The sequence below is a fragment of the Trichomycterus rosablanca genome, chromosome 19 (assembly GCF_030014385.1).
Source record: "Trichomycterus rosablanca isolate fTriRos1 chromosome 19, fTriRos1.hap1, whole genome shotgun sequence".
NCBI lineage: Eukaryota > Metazoa > Chordata > Actinopteri > Siluriformes > Trichomycteridae > Trichomycterus > Trichomycterus rosablanca.
Window position 1 is genome coordinate 23,671,602 of NC_086006.1, and position 21,332 is coordinate 23,692,933.

At 40.1% G+C, this 21,332-nt stretch overlaps 2 protein-coding genes across 2 annotated transcripts in view; one reads left to right on the forward strand and one right to left on the reverse strand.

Annotated features, from left to right (window-relative positions):
• The window catches only part of map7b (microtubule-associated protein 7b), a 31,239-nt gene extending 30,814 nt beyond the window's left edge, over nt 1-425 (reverse strand). The window contains exon 1 of the mRNA XM_063015817.1: nt 363-425. Coding sequence (XP_062871887.1) covers nt 363-408 — 46 coding nt within the window. The 5' untranslated portion in view covers nt 409-425. The remainder of the gene's footprint in view (nt 1-362) is intronic.
• A 3,031-nt stretch (nt 426-3,456) lies between these two features.
• Nucleotides 3,457-20,722, forward strand: ppp1r14c (protein phosphatase 1, regulatory (inhibitor) subunit 14C). The gene is made up of 4 exons (XM_063015947.1): nt 3,457-3,688; nt 19,919-20,002; nt 20,158-20,190; nt 20,312-20,722. Exons 1-4 carry the CDS (start codon nt 3,473-3,475, stop codon nt 20,384-20,386), a joined length of 408 nt encoding a protein of 135 aa, XP_062872017.1. The 5' UTR covers nt 3,457-3,472; the 3' UTR covers nt 20,387-20,722.
• The last annotated feature ends 610 nt before the right edge of the window (nt 20,723-21,332 follow it).

The window sequence follows — 21,332 nt, forward strand, 5'->3', positions numbered from 1 at the left end:
AAGCCCATTTATTATTAGGAATAACACAGAACTGACAGGTGTCTATAGAGCTGCACGATAAGTAAATGGTAAACGCTTCTTATAATCAAACAGCGTTCCAAAATCACAAAAATGACGTTTATATTTAACTATCCTGAGTAAAAATACAAATAAAATGTTAGTAATACAGCTTTCAGGGTTAATCCTGGTTCCATGACCGGCTCACTCGGCTTCTAATCCCCTCAGCCCGGTTCAACCCGAAGAAAATTTACCTCAAAGAGTGTATAAAGTGTTTGTCAATAGTCGCAAAGCAGTCAAAAGGTGTCGAGGTTTAAACCGACAGTTGTTAAAAGGTGTTTTTACTCTTTTAAACTGTAACTTACCTCGGCTGGAACAGCCGAACACATCTCCGTCCTCTTGCTCCGCCATTTCCCCTCACGTCACACCAACCGATTCCGTGGCTCGAGCGAGCGCACAGTCAACAGTCCCGCGCGCCTAGCGGACAGGTAGAGAATGACCCGTCATCATTCGATTCTTCAAATAATGGAGTCGACTCTAATTCATTTCTGTATGCTGGTAATTAAAATCGACGGAGTCGATACCAAGAGTCGATTCCATTTATTGTCATTTCATTTGTACCGACGCTTTATCCTAGTCAGGGTCGCGGTAGAGCCAGTTTCCCCGAAACTCTATTCTCTATTCAATTCTACAATCTCTATCAATTAATAATTAAAAACGGTTTAATATTTTAAAAAGCCAATGTTTAACTTATTTAAACTCGATTTCGAAAAATGGCAATAAAGAATCGATTCTTGCTCATTCTCAGCTGTGAAACGGATATCACTGATAGTTTATTTTTCTTTATTAGGATTTTAACGTCATGTTTGGTTACATTCATGACTCGTTACACAAGATTCATCAGTTCAATGTTTAATGTCAAACACAGTCATGGGCAATTTTGCATCTCCAATTCACCTCACTTGCATGTCTTTAGACTGTGGGAGGAAACCGGAGCTCCCGGAGGAAACCCACACAGACACGAGGAGAACATCCCACCCAGACTGTGGAATTCATTACTTATTTAAAACTTGTCTTAAAACCTATCTTTTCTCTCTGGCATATGAAGATGGCTAACCAGGTGTTTCTTTTACTCCCGCTGTTTTATTTAATTATTTATTTTTGTATATTCTATATTTATTAATCTAACAATGTATATTTATATATATGTTTTTTCTTTTATTGTTGTATTCTGCTGTACAGCACTTTGGTTAGCTTCGGCTTTTAAATGTGCTTTATAAATAAATTGAATTGAGCATACAAACCCAGAAAGAACCCGGACCGCCCCACCTGGGGATTCAACCCAGGACCTTCTTGCTGTGAGGCGACACTGCTACCCACCGAGCCACCGTGCCACCCCTAATAGAGTGTAGGGCATATAAAATGAATAAACATATTGAATATGTGACATATTTCAACTTTTTAAGTATTTTAATAATTTGTTTGTGTAATTACAATCATTTAATGACCAACAAGTCCATAAAAATACATTTTAAAGGTTTTCTAAAAAGAAGTGCCAATTTATTGTGGAAAATTGCTTACTGGCTACCACCTAGTGGTACAAAATCAACACTGCAATAGATTTTATTATTTATTCATCTCGTTATATTCATACAGTCCTACATCCTAGGCATGAAGCAAGGCAGAAAAACACCCAGGACCCTCGAATCACTGCTTAATTTTGCGTTTTACAATTTAATACATATTCTAAAAGCCAATTTAAATAATGCCAGAGCTTTAAAATAATTCCAAATTTTAAATAATATTTGTATCAAATTTTACAGGGGGAAAAGCATGTTTTGGGGAACCCAGGTCACTGGAGCTGTGCAGCACCAACATAAATTGCTGCTTCATTGATCACTGGCCCTTGGTCTGTAATACACTTGCCAGTACATATACAGAGTTTAACCAAGTGCCCTCACTCAGTGACAATATGGATAGGGATTCTTTAGTGTGTGTGTGTGTGTGTGAGAAAGATAGATAGATAGATAGATAGATAGATAGATAGATAGATAGATAGATAGATAGATAGATAGATAGATAGATAGATAGATAGATAGATAGATAGATAGACAGACAGACAGACAGACAGACAGACAGACAGACAGACAGACAGACAGATAGATAGATAGATAGAAAGAGAGAGAGAGAGAGAGAGCGAGAGAGCGAGAGAGTATGTGTGTGTGTGTGTGTCATTGTGTGTGTGTGTCTGTGTGTGTGTGTGTGTGTGTGTGTTTGTGTGTGTGTGTGTGTTTGTGTGTGTGTGTGTGTGTTTGTGTGTGTTTGTGTGTGTGTGTGTGTGTGTGTGTGTTAGCTTATATAACTTAATGAAACCCCTATTGATGAGATGGCACAGCCCCAAAGCAGAAATTGTGTTTTGCCCTTTAGGGAAGAGAGAGAAAGAAAGAAAGCAAATGCAAGAACAAGTAAAAATGTCATTTAATTTCGTCCAATTTCCCTTCACAAAATCCTTTAAGTGCTTCCAGCTTATTTGAAAAGAATGGTTGTAAAGTCCAAATTTCCAAACCTAGTTGTGTCCAACTGTATCTTGTGGTGCAGACCATGCACCCTGATGGAGGAGACCGCTGACCGCCTTTTTTTTACCTGCTAGAGTCAGTCTTACAGAAAACAGTGGTCATGTACTATCCATCAACCATCTCTCATGTAGACGCCTTCAACCAGCCAGCAGAGGATGCACTTGCAGTACCAATGAGGAATCCATTTAACCATCTCTCCCACAAGATGTAGCCAGTTGTGTCTTGTGTGGGTGCCCTGCCGGAAGATTCAAACTTGAGAGCTCAAATGGTGGGTGGTAATGAGCTTCACTCAAGTACTAATCATAATGGTTATGGTACTAGGCTAGTGATCAGAAGGTTGCCGGTTCAAGCCCCACCACTGCCAGGTTGATACTGTTGGGCCCTTGAGCAAGGCCCTTAACCCTCAATTGCTTAGACAGTTTACTGTCACAAGTCACTGTGGATAAATTCCGAAAATGTAAATGTACATGTAACTACGTTATCTTGATCAGGGTCGAGGTCTGTCCAGTGCCATTTAGAAACACTTTGAGTCCCTGGTTCAACATGGACAGGGCGTCAATACGTGAATAGTGATATAAATAGGGACCCAGATCCCCAGTCCCCTGAAGCAGTGTTGGCACCAGCACCAGTCTAATTCACAGTATAATCACATGGTACACTGTCCAAATCGCTGGCGTCTTTGTGTCCTCAGAGCGCATGCTGCAGCAACAACACTGCAGCAGCCAATCACCGCACGGATGTTAAACTGCTGACCAATCACGCACGCACACAGAGGTAATTTGCATGTAAAACACCGCCCACTTGCTTTAAGAGCTCGCTGGGAGCTTTAAATAGCAGGCGTAAGAGCGGCTGGTCCGAGCTGGAAGAACCTCAGTGCTGTTCACTGTGATCTGTCTGCAATGTCTGCCCTAAGTCCCGAACCGTCTGCCCCGATTTCACCCGCAACGGGCCAGGTGTTCTTTCAGACGGTGCCCGGTGTGGGCTGCGCGGGTAGCGGCCCGGTGTCGAGAAAGCAGGGCAAAGTAACGGTGAAGTACGACCGAAAAGAGCTGCGGAAAAGACTGGTACTGGAGGAGTGGATCATCGAGCAGCTGAGTGAGCTGTACGACTGCGAGGTGAGTGTGTATAGAAGTGTGTATACCTGCATGGAGTGTGTATATCAGGATGGAGTGTGTATACCAGGATGGAGTGTGTATATCAGGATGGAGTGTGTATAGCAGGATGGAGTGTGTATAGCAGGATGGAGTGTGTATACCGGGATGGAGTGTGTATTGCAGGATGGAGTGTGTATAGAAGGATGGAGTGTGTATAGCAGAATGGAGTGTGTATAGCAGGATGGAGTGTGTATAGCAGGATGGAGTGTGTATAGCAGGATGGAGTGAGTATGGCAGGATGGAGGGTGTATGGCAGGATGGAGTGTGTATAGCAGGATAGAGTGTGTATACCGGGATGGAGTGTGTATTGCAGGATGGAGTGTGTATAGCAGGATAGAGTGTGTATACCAGGATGGAGTGTGTATAGCAGGATGGAGTGTGTATACCAGGATGGAGTGTGTATAGCAGGATGGAGTGTGTATGGCAGGATGGAGTGTGTATAGCAGGATGGAGTGTGTATACCAGGATGGAGTGTGTATAGCGGGATGGAGTGTGTATGGCAGGATGGAGTGTGTATAGCAGGATGGAGTGTGTATGGCAGGATGGAGTGTGTATAGCAGGATGGAGTGTGTATAGCAGAATGGAGTGTGTATAGCAGGATGGAGTGTGTATAGCAGGATGGAGTGTGTATAGCGGGATGGAGTGTGTATGGCAGGATGGAGTGTGTATAGCAGGATGGAGTGTGTATAGCAGAATGGAGTGTGTATAGCAGGATGGAGGGTGTATGGCAGGATGGAGTGTGTATACCAGGATGGAGTGTGTATAGCGGGATGGAGTGTGTATGGCAGGATGGAGTGTGTATAGCAGGATGGAGTGTGTATTGCAGGATGGAGTGTGTATTGCAGGATGGAGTGTGTATAGCAGGATGGAGTGTGTATAGCAGAATGGAGTGTGTATAGCAGGATGGAGGGTGTATGGCAGGATGGAGTGAGTATAGCAGGATGGTGTGTATATGGCAGGATGGAGTGAGTATAGCAGGATGGAGTGTGTATAGCAGGATGGAGTGTGTATGGCAGGATGGAGTGTGTATACCAGGATGGAGTGTGTATAGCAGGATGGAGGGTGTATGGCAGGATGGAGTGAGTATGGCAGGATGGAGTGTGTATACCAGGATGGAGTGAGTATAGCAGGATGGAGGGTGTATGGCAGGATGGAGTGAGTATAGCAGGATGGAGTGTGTATGGCAGGATGGAGTGAGTATAGCAGGATGGATTGTGTATACCAGGATGGAGTGTGTATAGCAGGATGGAGTGTGTATACCAGGATGGAGTGTGTATGGCAGGATGGAGTGTGTATAGCAGGATGTAGTGTGTGTACAGCAGGATGTAATATGTGTTAATGTGTCTCTGGGTGCATGAATTGCTGCTTTCCTTTAACATTAACTGACCTACATTTAGTCCAGTTAGATTTTAGGGGTACAAGGATATTAAAAACATGAATCCTAATTCAAGATATGATGAAAAGGGGCTCTCAGGTGGTACAGCGGTAAAACATGCTTTTCCACCTGTGCTGACTTGCTAGTCTGAATCTCAGCTCTGCTGTCGGCTGCCTGAACGCCTATATGGATAATAAATGGCTTGTCCAGGGGAGGGAGAGACGTAGAGATTCCACATAACTGATGCAATTACGACCTCTGCTGGCTGGTCGATGACACCTGCACATAGACGGGGGATAATGGAGATCAGTGCATGACTCTCCGTGTGCGATACAGATCTCTATGGGAAACCAACCTGGTGCAGGCAAAAAGAAGGGTCAGAAGGGGCATGTGTTCAAAACAGCTCTCCTTGGTAAGGAGTGGAGGTCTTTAGCACCAGAGGTAAATGCAGTCAGGTAATTGGGAACAACTAGATTAGGAGAAAAATTTGGTAATGAAAAGATACCAAGCCTTAACTGACCAGTCTGAGCTGTGTGTTTTCTGTGGTTTTCCAGTCAAGTAAAATATGACTTTAAAAAATCTTTTCCATTTTAAATATTTTCATTTTAAATACTTTAAATAATTCGGTGTAGTCACAGCTAGAGCTACATTTGTTTAAATGGGACAAAACAGGGAAGACAGAGTGTAGGAAAGCTATTATGTGTGGTGTAGTGGTGGGACATTATAATAAATCACATTTTTACTTCCTTTAGAGTTTTAGATTTGCATTTTCCTACAGGTCATTAGCTTAATGGGAAATTAATAGATCTTTAGTTTGCTGAACCACAATAGCCTTATGGGATTGCTGGAAAACCTGAGTAGCAGCACTTTTTATAGGCATTTATTTGTGTAGCTTAAATTTTAAGTTTCATAACTTGCGGAGCTTAGAAGTAGCCATTAGTAGTTAATGCAGTGATATTAATGCTAAATTAGCTTCTGCTTGTCCAAAGTAGCACATGGCTGTGAAATAGTGTATGCTAGCGGCTAACATTAATCATTTCAGCTAGCACATCATTAAAAAAAAATATTAAGTAAGCATTGGTTTTTTCTTTCACCAGTACCCTACTGGTATGTAAAAACACCTGCATTGCTGTATTTAGGTAATATTAGCATGCAACTAACAGGCTGGCTAGATCTCTAGCCAAATAAATAGACAGCTCTGAAGTTTCCTCTGTCTGCGACAAACAGCCACAAAACTGGGAGGCAGATCACAAACAGTCCAGCAGTGGTAAATAATCTTCTGTCAGGAGCCACAAATGCGAACAAACAATTTTATTAACTGAAGAAACATCATCACACCAAGACACTACCACCACTACCACTCCAACACCATGTTTAACTTTTTTAGCTCACACTCCCGTTTGAGTCCACTGTCAGTGTTTGCTCAGGTGCAGCTGAGATCACTTGAGAGTTACAGCAGGATGGTACAGTTCTAACATGATTGAGATAATTAAAAAAAAAAATCCTCCAAGAGCGACTTCTCCCAATGATCCAGGAACAATCTGATGATGAAAAATGCTTTTTCCAGCATGATGGAGAACCATGTCACAAGGCAAAAGTGATAACTAAATGCTTAAGCAATTGGTGAACAAAACATTGAAATTTGGGGTCAGTGGTCAGAAAACTCCCCAAATCTTAATCCCATTGAGAACTTGGGGTCAATCCTCAAAAAGTGAGTGGACAAACAAAAACACAGAGATTGTGATAAACTCAAAGCACTAATTAGGCAACAATGGGTTGCCATCAGTCAGGATTTGGCCCAGAAGCTGATATTTATCATGCCAGGGCGAATGGCAGAAGTCTTGAAAAAGAAAGGTCAACACTGTAAATATTGAGTCTTTGCATAAACTTAATGAAAACTTAAGAAATGCTTATAATTGTACCTCAGTATGCCATAGAAACGTCTGACAAAAAGATCTAAAACATTGAAGCAGCAAACTTTGTGAAAACTCTGCAGTTGGTGGAGAGGGTTTATCTTAAAAATGCTTTGAGATTTGCTTCTATTCTAACACCACAAGCAAGCAAACACCAGAATGAATACGTTCTGTGTTTAACATGCTTATAAAAAACAGCAGTTATATTGCATGTTATGACATGCCAAGCTACAGTAGATTGCTGTTTTACTGCTGCAGTCTCACCTCAGCTCATGTTTCTAAATATAAATATCTTTCTCTGTGTTGATAAATGTATAAGATATTTCAAGGACAGTTATTTAATCTGAAAAGGGAAAAAGGGGGTGAATACTTCTTCAAGACATTGTATTATTTGCCAGACAGATATTGTGTCTTTGTCTTTCACCATGTCTGAGTAGAACTACAATCCAATGTTTCTCTTTTCCTAACTGAAATGACTTTCACAGTCAATAGAAGTCGTTTAAAGAGGCTGAAAGTGCTGCACATTGTTCTCTGTGTACTGATGACTTTATCTATTTTTACAGACTCAGTTTGCTAGCACACAGTGTTTCAGCTAAATGTCATAAGCATTAAAAGAGAACATTAAGACTCTGGGGACTTTTGTTAACCTTTATATACAGTGAGGAGAAACAAATATTTAATCACTTTATATTCATAAGAAATATGTTTTTAAAAGTAAATAATTGTACAAAGCAATTAGTGTTAACTACAGCTTTAAGTCATCTATGGTTGGCAATTATTAGCTTTTTTGCAGCACTGTGGTTTTATTTTGGCCATTCCGCTTGCCAAAGTACAATTACAAGGTTATAAAGGTTCAGGTAATGGACTCTTAATTTTAAAAGCCACCATACTTGTTAGTAGGATTTAAGTTATGATATTGATATGACAGCACCTTTAATTGTTTTAGAAACCAGTCCTAATTTATTGTGGCTTTATGTTTGGAATTGTTGTCTTACTGCAACAGCCATCTTCCCTCCAATTTAAGAAAGTGGTTAATTAAAAATAGTGTGTATAAATGAAAATAGATACAGTGTATCACAAAAGTGAGTACACCCCTCACATTTCTGCAGATATTTAAGTATATCTTTTCATGGGACAACACTGACAAAATGACACTTCGACACAATGAAAAGTAGTCTGTGTGCAGCTTATATAACAGTGTAAATTTATTCTTCCCTCAAAATAACTCAATATACAGCCATTAATGTCTAAACCACCGGCAACAAAAGTGAGTACACCCCTTAGTGAAAGTTCCTGAAGTGTCAATATTTTGTGTGGCCACCATTATTTCCCAGAACTGCCTTAACTCTCCTGGGCATGGAGTTTACCAGAGCTTCACAGGTTGCCACTGGAATGCTTTTCCACTCCTCCATGACGACATCACGGAGCTGGCGGATATTCGAGACTTTGCGCTCCTCCACCTTCCGCTTGAGGATGCCCCAAAGATGTTCTATTGGGTTTAGGTCTGGAGACATGCTTGGCCAGTCCATCACCTTTACCCTCAGCCTCTTCAATAAAGCAGTGGTCGTCTTAGAGGTGTGTTTGGGGTCATTATCATGCTGGAACACTGCCCTGCGACCCAGTTTCCGGAGGGAGGGGATCATGCTCTGCTTCAGTATTTCACAGTACATATTGGAGTTCATGTGTCCCTCAATGAAATGTAACTCCCCAACACCTGCTGCACCCATGCAGCCCCAGACCATGGCATTCCCACCACCATGCTTGACTGTAGGCATGACACACTTATCTTTGTACTCCTCACCTGATTGCCGCCACACATGCTTGAGACCATCTGAACCAAACAAATTAATCTTGGTCTCATCAGACCATAGGACATGGTTCCAGTAATCCATGTCCTTTGTTGACATGTCTTCAGCAAACTGTTTGCGGGCTTTCTTGTGTAGAGACTTCAGAAGAGGCTTCCTTCTGGGGTGACAGCCATGCAGACCAATTTGATGTAGTGTGCGGCGTATGGTCTGAGCACTGACAGGCTGACCCCCCACCTTTTCAATCACTGCAGCAATGCTGACAGCACTCCTCCGCCTATCTTTCAAAGACAGCAGTTGGATGTGACGCTGAGCACGTGCACTCAGCTTCTTTGGACGACCAACGCGAGGTCTGTTCTGAGTGGACCCTGCTCTTTTAAAATGCTGGATGATCTTGGCCACTGTGCTGCAGCTCAGTTTCAGGGTGTTGGCAATCTTCTTGTAGCCTTGGCCATCTTCATGTAGCGCAACAATTCGTCTTTTAAGATCCTCAGAGAGTTCTTTGCCATGAGGTGCCATGTTGGAACTTTCAGTGACCAGTATGAGAGAGTGTGAGAGTTGTACTACTAAATTGAACACACCTGCTCCCTATGCACACCTGAGACCTAAAAACACTAACAAATCACATGACATTTTGGAGGGAAACTGACAAGCAGTGCTCAATTTGGACATTTAGGGGTGTAGTCTCTTAGGGGTGTACTCACTTTTGTTGCCGGTGGTTTAGACATTAATGGCTGTATATTGAGTTATTTTGAGGGAAGAATAAATTTACACTGTTATATAAGCTGCACACAGACTACTTTTCATTGTGTCAAAGTGTCATTTTGTCAGTGTTGTCCCATGAAAAGATATACTTAAATATCTGCAGAAATGTGAGGGGTGTACTCACTTTTGTGATACACTGTACATGCACAGGTAGCATATTACATAGCAAAAACACTAGTCTTAATCTTTGCCATAAGGTACTTTTTAAACATTAATTTTGCAAATAATTTCCTAAATATTCAGTTACAGCTACTAACATATTGGTATTCACATCGGCCTCGAAAAAACCCACATGGGTCACTCACTACAGTGAAGGATGTGCATGTCCGAGACAAGTGTGTAGGAGTGTGTACGTGGATCAGAGTGCGTAGGTGCATCTCTTTATTAAAAAGGTCAGTGGATTGAAGTGGCATCAGCACTGATAATGTTAGCCACAATAATATTTCATGTGTGCGCTTTGGCTATGTGCTTTCAGTACTCTGAGTTTGTCTTTTAATCCCCCTCACGCTTCTTTGGATCTGGATCGATTGTACTTTTGAGGGTGAGCCTCGGGGACATACTGTATATCTTGCTGTCTGAGAGTATGAGAGATTGCATTTCACTGTGTTTGATGAAGCGTGAATGTGTGTTATTTAAGGTAAAGGTTTAATATTTTATGCTCAGAGATTGTAAATTGTATTCAGGATAGTGGCTGAGGTTGCAGTGGAGGGTGGTATATATATATATATATATATATATATATATATATATATATATATATATATATATATATATATATATATATATATATATACAGTGTATCACAAAAGTGAGTACACCCCTCACATTTCTGCAAATATTTCATTATATCTTTTCATGGGACAACACTATAGAAATAAAACTTGGATATAAGTTAGAGTAGTCAGTGTACAACTTGTATAGCAGTGTAGATTTACTGTCTTCTGAAAATAACTCAACACACAGCCATTAATGTCTAAATGGCTGGCAACATAAGTGAGTACACCCCACAGTAAACATGTCCAAATTGTGCCCAAAGTGTCAATATTTTGTGTGACCACCATTATTATCCAGCACTGCCTTAACCCTCCTGGGCATGGAATTCACCAGAGCTGCACAGGTTGCTACTGGAATCCTCTTCCACTCCTCCATGATGACATCACGGAGCTGGTGGATGTTAGACACCTTGAACTCCTCCACCTTCCACTTGAGGATGCCCCACAGGTGCTCAATTGGGTTTAGTCCATCACTTTTACCTTCAGCTTCCTCAGCAAGGCAGTTGTCATCTTGGAGGTTGTGTTTGGGGTCGTTATCCTGTTGGAAAACTGCCATGAGGCCCAGTTTTCGAAGGGAGGGGATCATGCTCTGTTTCAGAATGTCACAGTACATGTTGGAATTCATGTTTCCCTCAATGAACTGCAGCTCCCCAGTGCCAGCAACACTCATGCAGCCCAAGACCATGATGCTACCACCACCATGCTTGACTGTAGGCAAGATACAGTTGTCTCGGTACTTCTCACCAGGGCGCCGCCACACATGCTGGACACCATCTGAGCCAAACAAGTTTATCTTGGTCTCGTCAGACCACAGGGCATTCCAGTAATCCATGTTCTTGGACTGCTTGTTTTCAGCAAACTGTTTGCTGGCTTTCTTGTGCGTCAGCTTCCTTCTGGGATGACGACCATGCAGACCGAGTTGATGCAGTGTGCGGTGTATGGTCTGAGCACTGACAGGCTGACCTCCCACGTCTTCAACCTCTGCAGCAATGCTGGCAGCACTCATGTGTCTATTTTTTAAAGCCAACCTCTGGATATGACGCCGAACACGTGGACTCAACTTCTTTGGTCGACCCTGGCGAAGCCTGTTCCGAGTGGAACCTGTCCTGGAAAACCGCTGTATGACCTTGGCCACCATGCTGTAGCTCAGTTTCAGGGTGTTAGCAATCTTCTTATAGCCCAGGCCATCTTTGTGGAGAGCAACAATTCTATTTCTCACATCCTCAGAGAGTTCTTTGCCATGAGGTGCCATGTTGAATATCCAGTGGCCAGTATGAGAGAATTGTACCCAAAACACCAAATTTAACAGCCCTGCTCCCCATTTACACCTGGGACCTTGACACATGACACCAGGGAGGGACAACGACACATTTGGGCACAATTTGGACATGTTCACTGTGGGGTGTACTCACTTATGTTGCCAGCTATTTAGACATTAATGGCTGTGTGTTGAGTTATTTTCAGAAGACAGTAAATCTACACTGCTATACAAGCTGTACACTGACTACTCTAAGTTATATCCAAGTTTCATGTCTATAGTGTTGTCCCATGAAAAGATATAATGAAATATTTGCAGAAATGTGAGGGGTGTACTCACTTTTGTGATACACTGTATATATATATGTGTATATATGTACTGTATATATACATATGTATATGTATGTACTGTATATATATATATATATATATATATATATATAAATTGGTTCTGCGTGTGTGCATGGGGGGATGTGGATGTTGCTGTTGGCTGTGTCTTGATGGGTGTCTCACCTAAGGTGTCTCAGTGGAATTGAAAGGTACTTGGTATTCCAGTGGAAAGCTCGAATAAATCGACCCGACTGCTCCAGTGTGTTCCTGTAGATGAAACGCTGCTTAACCTCACAATAAGGTGGCACAAAGAACCTCATACTTTTAGTCAAATTTTCTGTACAACACGGTTTGTAGCTGGTCTTTTAATCTAGTGGTGGAACAGTTTACATATTAATACAAACTCTTTTACCATAAATATCACAGTTTTTAACATAGAGCATCTGTTACATATATTTTTAATAGGCATAAAAGCTAAAGAAAAGGTACCAATGCCTAAATAAAATTAAAATGGTCAGAAACAACCATAAAAGTGTGTTTAGAAATCTGCCAAAAAAGTACAAAGGTCAGGAAATAACACAAAAAGCTACAACGTAAGAAACTAAACCAAATGCACCAAAGTTAAAAGAGTAAACCAAACGTGCAAAGATAAAGAAAATACTCAAAATGTCAGGGTAAAAAAATTACACGAAAAATGCCAAACAAGGCATGAAGTCCTGGAACCCACATTCAAAGTTCTGAGGTTAGAATACAACAAAGGAGACTAGGCATGCATGATCAAAAAACGACACCAAAGCAACACCAAAAAGCATTTGAATCTGGGTGTTTTCCTGGATGGAACACTTGCCTGTCTGCTGGGAATTCTTTTCTTTGTTGAGGTGATGTAGAAATGATTTGTTTAAGCAAATGACAAACGGACGCTGCTTTCACAGAGAGCTCTTCCTTTTGTTTTAACACTCAAGACAACCAAAGCATGACGGCACCTTTGGAGGAACTTTTCTGTGGATGGTTTCATTGTACTTTTGTGTCATTTTTTGTTTTCTAGCTTATAAGAGTGTAAAGCAACCTTGGGTGTGGAAGCAATAAGCTGTGATCAATATAAACAAAAAATATAAATAATACTGTGACTAGTTAACATGTATACATATTATTAATCATTTCATTGATACTGAATGATTTGAATTTGTGTTCTGAATCTGCAAGTTTTTTGAGGCTGCAGGCAGTGTGTATTTATCTAATGAACCGCTGCTTTGAGATGGATGGATTTTCCCTTTGTCAGCATGTTGATGGATGTGGATTATTCAACTGATTAATTGAGTTATATATCCCTTGTCGTCACCTGTTTATTGTTTGTGCTGATGCTGGTAATGGCTCATACACCACACACACATGCAAATATTGTGTATGTGGTAATTTTTTTAGTTTGGAACATATGCCATGTATGTTACTTTTGATCCATATATAAAGAATCTTTAGTAATGCTTCTCGCGATCTGTGTTCATATTTCTCATTTTTTGTAATTGTAAATATTCCTTCAGTTTGGTGCCAATAATGTCAGATGCAGTCAAGGACATCAGAACAGAAGCATGATGGATTAGAGGTTTTCAACCTGCAGTTTGAATCACATCAATGCATGTGTGCAGCCCTAGAGAGCAGCTTTTGGCCACTGAATTACAAATCTGTGTTTATACTTTATTAGCTTAGATTAGTGTGAAACATTTTGCATACTACTTTACGATCAAAAAAAGCAAGAAAAATACACCAAAATTACCAAGGTTAGAAAAATAAACAATTAAAAAACTACAGTGAAAGCTCAAAGAATGAAAGGTATACCAAATATGACCAGACATGCAAGGCCCAAAAACTTGTCAACAAGTCAGAAATAAAAGCTTTCTAGCTATAAGTTTAGAAGATTATAACAAATGCAACAAAACATGGAATTTTAGAAAACTATGACAAAAGTGACCAGGCATGCAAAAGTACACCAAAAGCACTAATGTAAGAAAACTAACATTATTAGTTACTATTTCAAAAAGGACCATTTTTGAAAGCTACACCAAAAGTAAGGCAAGGCAACAAGTGTCCTGTGACCACTGCTGAAAGTCTAGAAAATGAGCAACTCAAACAGCAGCAATAGATGAGTGACCGTCTCCGACTTTACATCTACAAGGTGGACCAACTAGGTAGGAATGTCTAATAGAGTGGACAGTGAGTGGACACAGTATTTAAAAACTCCATCAGCGCTGCTGTGTCTGATCCACTCATACCAGCACAACACACACTAACACACCACCACCATGTCAGTGTCACTGCAGTGCTGATAATCATCCACCACCTAAATAATACCTGCTCTGTGGTGGTCCTGTAGGGGTCCTGACCATTGAAGAACAGAGTAAAAGCAGGTTTAAAAAGTATGTAGAGAAATAGATGGACTACAGTCAGTAATTGTAGAACTACAAAGTGCTTCTATATGGTAAGTGGAGCTGATAAAATGAATAGTGAGTGTAGAAACAAGGAGGTGGTTTTAATGTTATGGCTGATCGGTGTATAATGTGTCTTTATAAATGCTCTGATTCTTAGAACCTCTTATTTTTTTCTAATCAAATGAACTGGAGTTTCATCATGATGCCAAGAAACAAAATCTGGAAAAAAAACTTCAGTTTGAACATGATATTAAAAAACTCAGAGACATCAGAGCAGGTGAAAGATTGGAAGCTTGCCTTGATCGGTTTATCAGCTCTGATCAGCAGCAGAAAGAAGCAGCGGTGCCTTATCAGGCAGTTTGTCACAATAAGAGTTGAATTTTGTGAACATTTATAACCTTGTGTTGAAGTATTAATGCCACAAGGTTCTGGCTACTTCGTTTAGGTGTTGACAGGACCACTGTGCATCATGTATGAGAGTGAAAGATGGGGTGTAATGTTGTTTGTGCATCTGTGTAATGTTTGTACATCTGATTAATCTGAGTTATGCCCTGTCGGCACCTGTGTGTGTGTCTAATGTGGTGTGTGTAAGTAGTACTGTGTATATGAGGTGATTATTTGCTTAAATTTAGAAAGAGAAGTGTTTAAACTCCTGACCTTTTTTATAAGCACACAATATTTGATGCTCATCCAGAATGAGCAAGCACTGGCACATTATTAAACCTCATGCCAGTTATTTTGAAAGGTTTTGTGTGTGTTGTGTTGCGGTTCCTGGCGTTGGTGCTTATTTATCAATGATGTGTAAAACAAAGTGCAGATCCAAGCACCCAGAATGACATACATAGTACATGTGTGTGATTTAAAACCAGCATCAGTTTAATCACATTTCATGATTCACTTGAGCAGTGATGCACAGAGAGGAAGGAATGGTATTGCTGTTTGCGTGATCAATAATGCAGTGGTAGTCAAGGTGGTTGGATGTTTTGGAGAAGCATGTGTTGTCCGTCACAAGTGGTGGTGAAGTGGTGGCTATAGTGTGATTGGGGAGACTTATTAATTGTTTTCTGATAGTTTAATTAAAATGTGGCTACATTAACAGAGTACTTTCTGACAGATCATTTACATGTACACTGTCTGCTAGGTATTTGTTGAGATTCAGTGATTGCTTTATGTGATCCTGGTTGCCATTGGTTAAAACAACAACTGACACGAATCCATCGCTGGGCACCAACTGTTTACCAATTCATTTATTCACTTACACCTAGGGGCAAGTTAGAACAGCCAATCCACCTTGAGTGTGTTTTTAAAAGCTAGAAGGAAACCAGAGTACTTAAAGAAACCCCATACAAACATAAGAACACACCAAACTCCCCACAAACAGTGACTGAAGGTAAATAATCTCAGGCTTATTTAGTCATTTACATTTACATTTTCAGCATTTGGAAGACGCTTTTATCCAAAGCGACTTACAGTTATGACTGAACACAATTTTTGAGCAATTGAGGGTTAAGGGCCTTGCTCAGGGGCCCAAGAGTGGCAACTTGGTGGTGGTGGGGCTTGAACCGGCAATCTTTAGATTACAAGTCCAGTACCTTAACCACTGAGCTATCACTGCTGTTAGTCAAACTGGTAAACATTTGTCATATACCTGGGAATAAATAATATTATATTTGCTTTGTGGATGTGCTCACCAAAATGATATTCCTGTAAATATTGCATGCTTTTATTGTGCTAGATGTCCTTTATTTTGTAAATAGGTGTTTGTTTTATTAGTTGTAACAAAAACACTAAGAGAAAAAAATGACAAAAATAAGAAACATCATCAAGAACTTCATCACCCCACCTGGAGGTAATCACACCATCCCATTGCTCTGCATGCACATAAACAATTGTCATCCCTTATCAGCCCCGCACAAATCCCTCACTAATACAGGCACTAATTACTGACCCACTTCCTCATCACTTCCCTTCGGCTTTTCTTTCTGTACAGCTGTATGTTCATGTAGATGCTCACAAAACTGATTCCAACACAGAGCTGGGAAATATCAGAATATAAAGTTAAGTTTATTTAAACATGAGAGAGTTTATTTTGGCTCATCATGTTTCCACGTGAAATCAGAGAATAAAAACTACTTTGTATATCAGAGTGAAATGAGCCGGTGGTTTATTAATGCTAGGTAAAATGCATTGTGACAGCCCTACTGGCTCAGCTACCAGTTTTTCCTTTAATTCAAGCTGCAAATTCAGCTTATTACAGAATAAATGCACACACAACTACAGAGTGTCTGTCCTGAAATGGTCTTCAGTATTTCCATAACAGGATGTGCCCATCTGTGGTGAGGTTTGGTTTTGCCTTTGTTGTGCCTGACATCCAGTCTTGGCTCACCACCTGAACATCATGGATGATTGATTCTGAGCTGCTGCCATTAGCTTATTTGAATGGCTGCCCCACTTTGCTGGGCTGAATGAACTAATATGGATTTATGTGTTTAGGGACACACACACACACAGATGTGACAACATTCAGCTGTACATTCAGACTTATTTCAAACATATCTGACTGCCAAAGGCTTGTAAAGTGCAAATATTCCATTTACAAACACACATCTGTTTTCACACATCTGTACAGGTGAATTTTATTTGATTGTTTGTTAGATAACAGCATGTGTCAGCTATAAAAGGGCTCAGACAGTATTTTGTATGAGAGATTTTAATGCAGCATGAGACAGCTAACAAAGAGGCTAAATTCAAATGTGGGATGGTAGGTGGGTTGTGCATGTCAGATTTTTTCTTAAATATAGTACAGCTTGAGGCACTTCGGGTCCAGTTTCCAATCAGCCCAGTTTAAATGTGTCCTGAGCTGTAGGTTATATGTGGGAGTCACTTAAAATAGGCGAGAGTGATGGACTGTTGATGAAAAATCAGGTATGTAGCACATTGATGACTGGGAATAGAAATGATCTACCAGTATCTACCTGAAACTGGTTTGGTGATGGAAACACTTTCTTGAGGGCAGTCTTTAACGTAAGTGCTACCCAGGGAGTGAAGTGTCAGTGTTGTATGTTGTGCATGCTTCTTGACTCTGACCAGTAGTGTAGTTGCTATCCAGTAGCGTATTTGCTGTCTTAAACCATTAGGTTTTCCATATGAAATGCACCCATTACAAGCATTAAAGCTCCATTAGGTCAGTATAAAGTTTCCCACACTGCAGGTTTGATGTCCTAAAAGTCTTAGTGGTATCTATAAATGGTGCAGTCACTGTTTTATCTTCAGCCACGTCAGGTTGTTAAGTGGATTGTGCGTTCCCAGCCCTGGTGATGCACATATTCGATTTCACTTGGCATGAAAGAAGATTTGCTGCTGACACCTCTAATTTCCTTACACCCTCGGGCTGTTCTTCTCATTCATTGGCCGATTCAGTTTCTATTGCTTCTGGCTCTTTATGCCAATCTGCTGCAATTCTTTATACACTCTTACAAAAAAGCTATTAAACCGGTACTGTCAGTGACACTTTTATTCTAGCAAAGGTGGTGTGGTTTGGCGTTGACCCAATCTGCTTGACATCACAGTACAAGAAAACCTACACCTGGGTGGTTCTAATTAAGTGGTTTCAACTATAGTTTTAAATAAAGCAGCTTGTTACTATATCAGAAGTGAGCATTTGTATGTCGAGTGGGTCTTTCTGCATTCTATTATTTATATTATTATTGACCATGTCTAAGTTCAGCAAGGCAAGATGAGGAATGAGCTCTTTGCTGCTACAATAGTGACTTTTACTGTTTTGTTGAGCTGCCAGCTCAAGAAGCGAAGGAACAACAAAGAAACATGTTAGTGCTCTACATAAGAATTTGCCACTGGCCAGGTGACTGTATTTGCAGTATGATTACATAAGGCAGTAAAGAAATGGCACACTAAACTAAAGTAGTTTTGAAGCAGAAACATCAGTGATTACTCCAAAAGCATTTCTCTCTGTCCACAGGGGCGTCATTAGGCAACTGCAAATTCACCACAGGCACTAAATTTCTTTCACTAAAAACTGGACTGGCTTTCAGTCAGAGCCAGTTTTTTAAAGGTTTTTCACATGAAGTAAAGGACATATGTAAATATTTTAAAAGAAAGCCATGTAGTGGATAAATTAATGATGGCTCGAGGTTATTTGTTTTGATTTGTTGTGATACAGACAATGAAATATTAAATTAGGATCTGCAGAAGGAAACTAATTACACAGTTCTCTCATTATAAATGTACCTAGTACTACAATATCTGAGGAAGGAATGTAAATGCAGTTTTGGAAAAGGGTGATGCAAAACTAAATAAAGTAAGCCTTATTATTTGTTCAAGAAAGTGTAAACCAAAACCAAAGAAAACTCTAATGTCAGTTTCTTTATAGGTATGGCCAAGATACACTCACTTTAGTGTTAAATCAAATCCATTTAGTGTGTAATGGGGGTGGCACGGTGGGTAGCACTGTCGCCTCACAGCAAGAAGGTCCTGGGTTCGATCCCCAGGTGGGGTGGTCCAGGTCCTTTCTGTGTGGAGTTTGCATGTTCTCCCCGTGTCTGCGTGGGTTTACTCTGGGTGCTCCGGTTTCCTCCCACAGTCCAAAGACATGCAAGTGAGGTGAATTGGAGATACTAAATTGTCCGTGACTGTGTTCGATATAACCTTGTGAACTGATTAACCTTGTATAATGAGTGACTACCGTTCCTGTCATGAATGTAACCAAAAGTGTAAAACATGACGTTAAAATCCTAATAAACAAACAAAACAAAGTGTGTAACTGCCTTTGTACCAGCTACACTGTCCTGCCCTTATGACCGATCAGCAAGCCAAAAGGTACGGCTGTGTCCCTCTTACTTCTGCGTGTGCCCCAGTACAAGTAGCATAGAACCACCAATGTCTGTCCATAACTTTTCTCAGTCTTCCTCTCTTTCACACCTAGTTATCAATCTTCCATCCCAAACAGCTTTCTAAAGGAAAAACAGCCCTGGATTTTCCACACCTCACTTCAGATGGAGAGAGGATGTGTATTTATAGTCATAGTATGTGTGTTTGTGTGTGTGTGTGTGTGTGTGTCTGTCTGTGTGTGTGTTTGTGTGTCTGTGTGTCATCACTATGGTGATTAATAGGCCTTCAGATTAACCCCAGCCCCATGTGCCCTGACCATCTCCAGAGTGTTTATAGGGTGTTTTGAAAACGTTTGAGAGGTTTCATGAAAACCCACTGTTTTGGCACAGAATGTGACTGTATGGTGAGAACTTGCAGCTGAGAGCAGCTTCAAATGAATTGTCAGAAGCCTAAATCTTACTTTGTAGGAGTTTCTAAGCTGCAGTATATAAAAATCATGGGTAAAGTATACATGTTGTTTTGTGTGAAAAACAGAACAAAGTCCAGATCTCCAGGACCGTAGCTCTTTTGGACCCAAACTACCTGTTATGGCAGTGTTGGCTTAAATGGAATTAAATAAATACAATTTATTTTCAGAAAATAGACATAAAACCCAGTATATATTTTTAATTTTTATTACAAATTATTTTGCTTGTTTTGCAGGATGAGGAAATGCCTGAGGTTGAGATTGACATTGATGATCTACTGGAGGTAAACAGCGAAGATGAGAGGGCTGTAAAACTACAGGTAAGTGTTTCTACACTAATGAAATGTAATCATGTCATATGTTAATGCTTTGAGTATCCACTAATACTGTGTCCTGTTGGTTTGCAGGATTAGATGGAACTGGTCAATGTTATGTTAAAATAATGGTGCTGAAATTTGTTTTTGTGTCCTACCAGGAATCTCTCACAGACTGCTATAAGCCAACTGATGTAAGTTAAAAATATCTGAAATGAGTCAAATCCCTTTTAGTAAACTGGTTTTATATGAAAGAACCAATAGCATCTGACAAGCAGTTAATCTTGTTTCTATTGTGACCTTTTTCTATTGTAGGCTTTCGTACAGGAACTGCTCGGGAGGATAAGGGGAATGAGAAGACTTGGTGCCCCACAGAAGAAAAACATTTAAAGGGCTTATAAAATGCCAACGACAATCCAGCAACAAAGACTGCAACTCCCAAAATTTTTCACCCAGCCCAGTTTCTTCGCTACTTGTAATCTGGACTACAAATCCCAGATTGCAAATGGTCAACCAGGACTCCAATATAGATCGTAGCATCAGTTTAGCACAGCCTTCTAAAACCTCAAGGTTTTATAAACCTCTAACTTTATTTTAACTGCTTGGATCAAGTTTAAACTGAATCAAACAACTTTTGATTCTGTTAATTTAACATTTCTTTTTTGTATACGGTACAGTTTAGTTTAGTTTTTTTTTTTTTAAGTCATTGTTTGATTTTAGATAAGTTATCAGTGTGTTCTAGTTTAAAGATATTGTGTGAAATGGTTTTGGCAGCAAGGCATGCTGGGTACTGTAGTTGCTGACAAAATCACCTGTTTAGATGTGTTTTGATGCATCTTCCTGATATTTACGTCACTAATACACTACAGTTTATGTCATATATTAACATAATAACAAGGTAGGTAGGTGTGTGTGTGTGTGTGTGTGTGTGTGTTACCCTGCAATACATTTGCTTAAAAATGCACATAAATTAAATTCAGTTCTGTTAAAGAATTGTTTGAGATGTAAACTTACACAATTCTCCTAGTTAAGACAAATAACAAAGAATTGGATCTACATAGGAATATTAAAAAAATGAAATGTTCACTTCTTGAGTACATTGCATAGTCTGGTCTGAATATGTGAACACATTTTACAGCTTTGAGCTATTCCTTACAGATGTGTGATATGGTTACATTTAAAACACTTACAGGACCGCTCATTATAAATACTCAAGTGCTGATTTAGGTCAGTGCAACTGAATGTCTTTTTTGGCAAATGGGTAATTTCTTTAAATTCAAGATCTCCCTGGACTGTGATTTATTTATTGTCCCATCAATCCTGACCAGACTTTTAG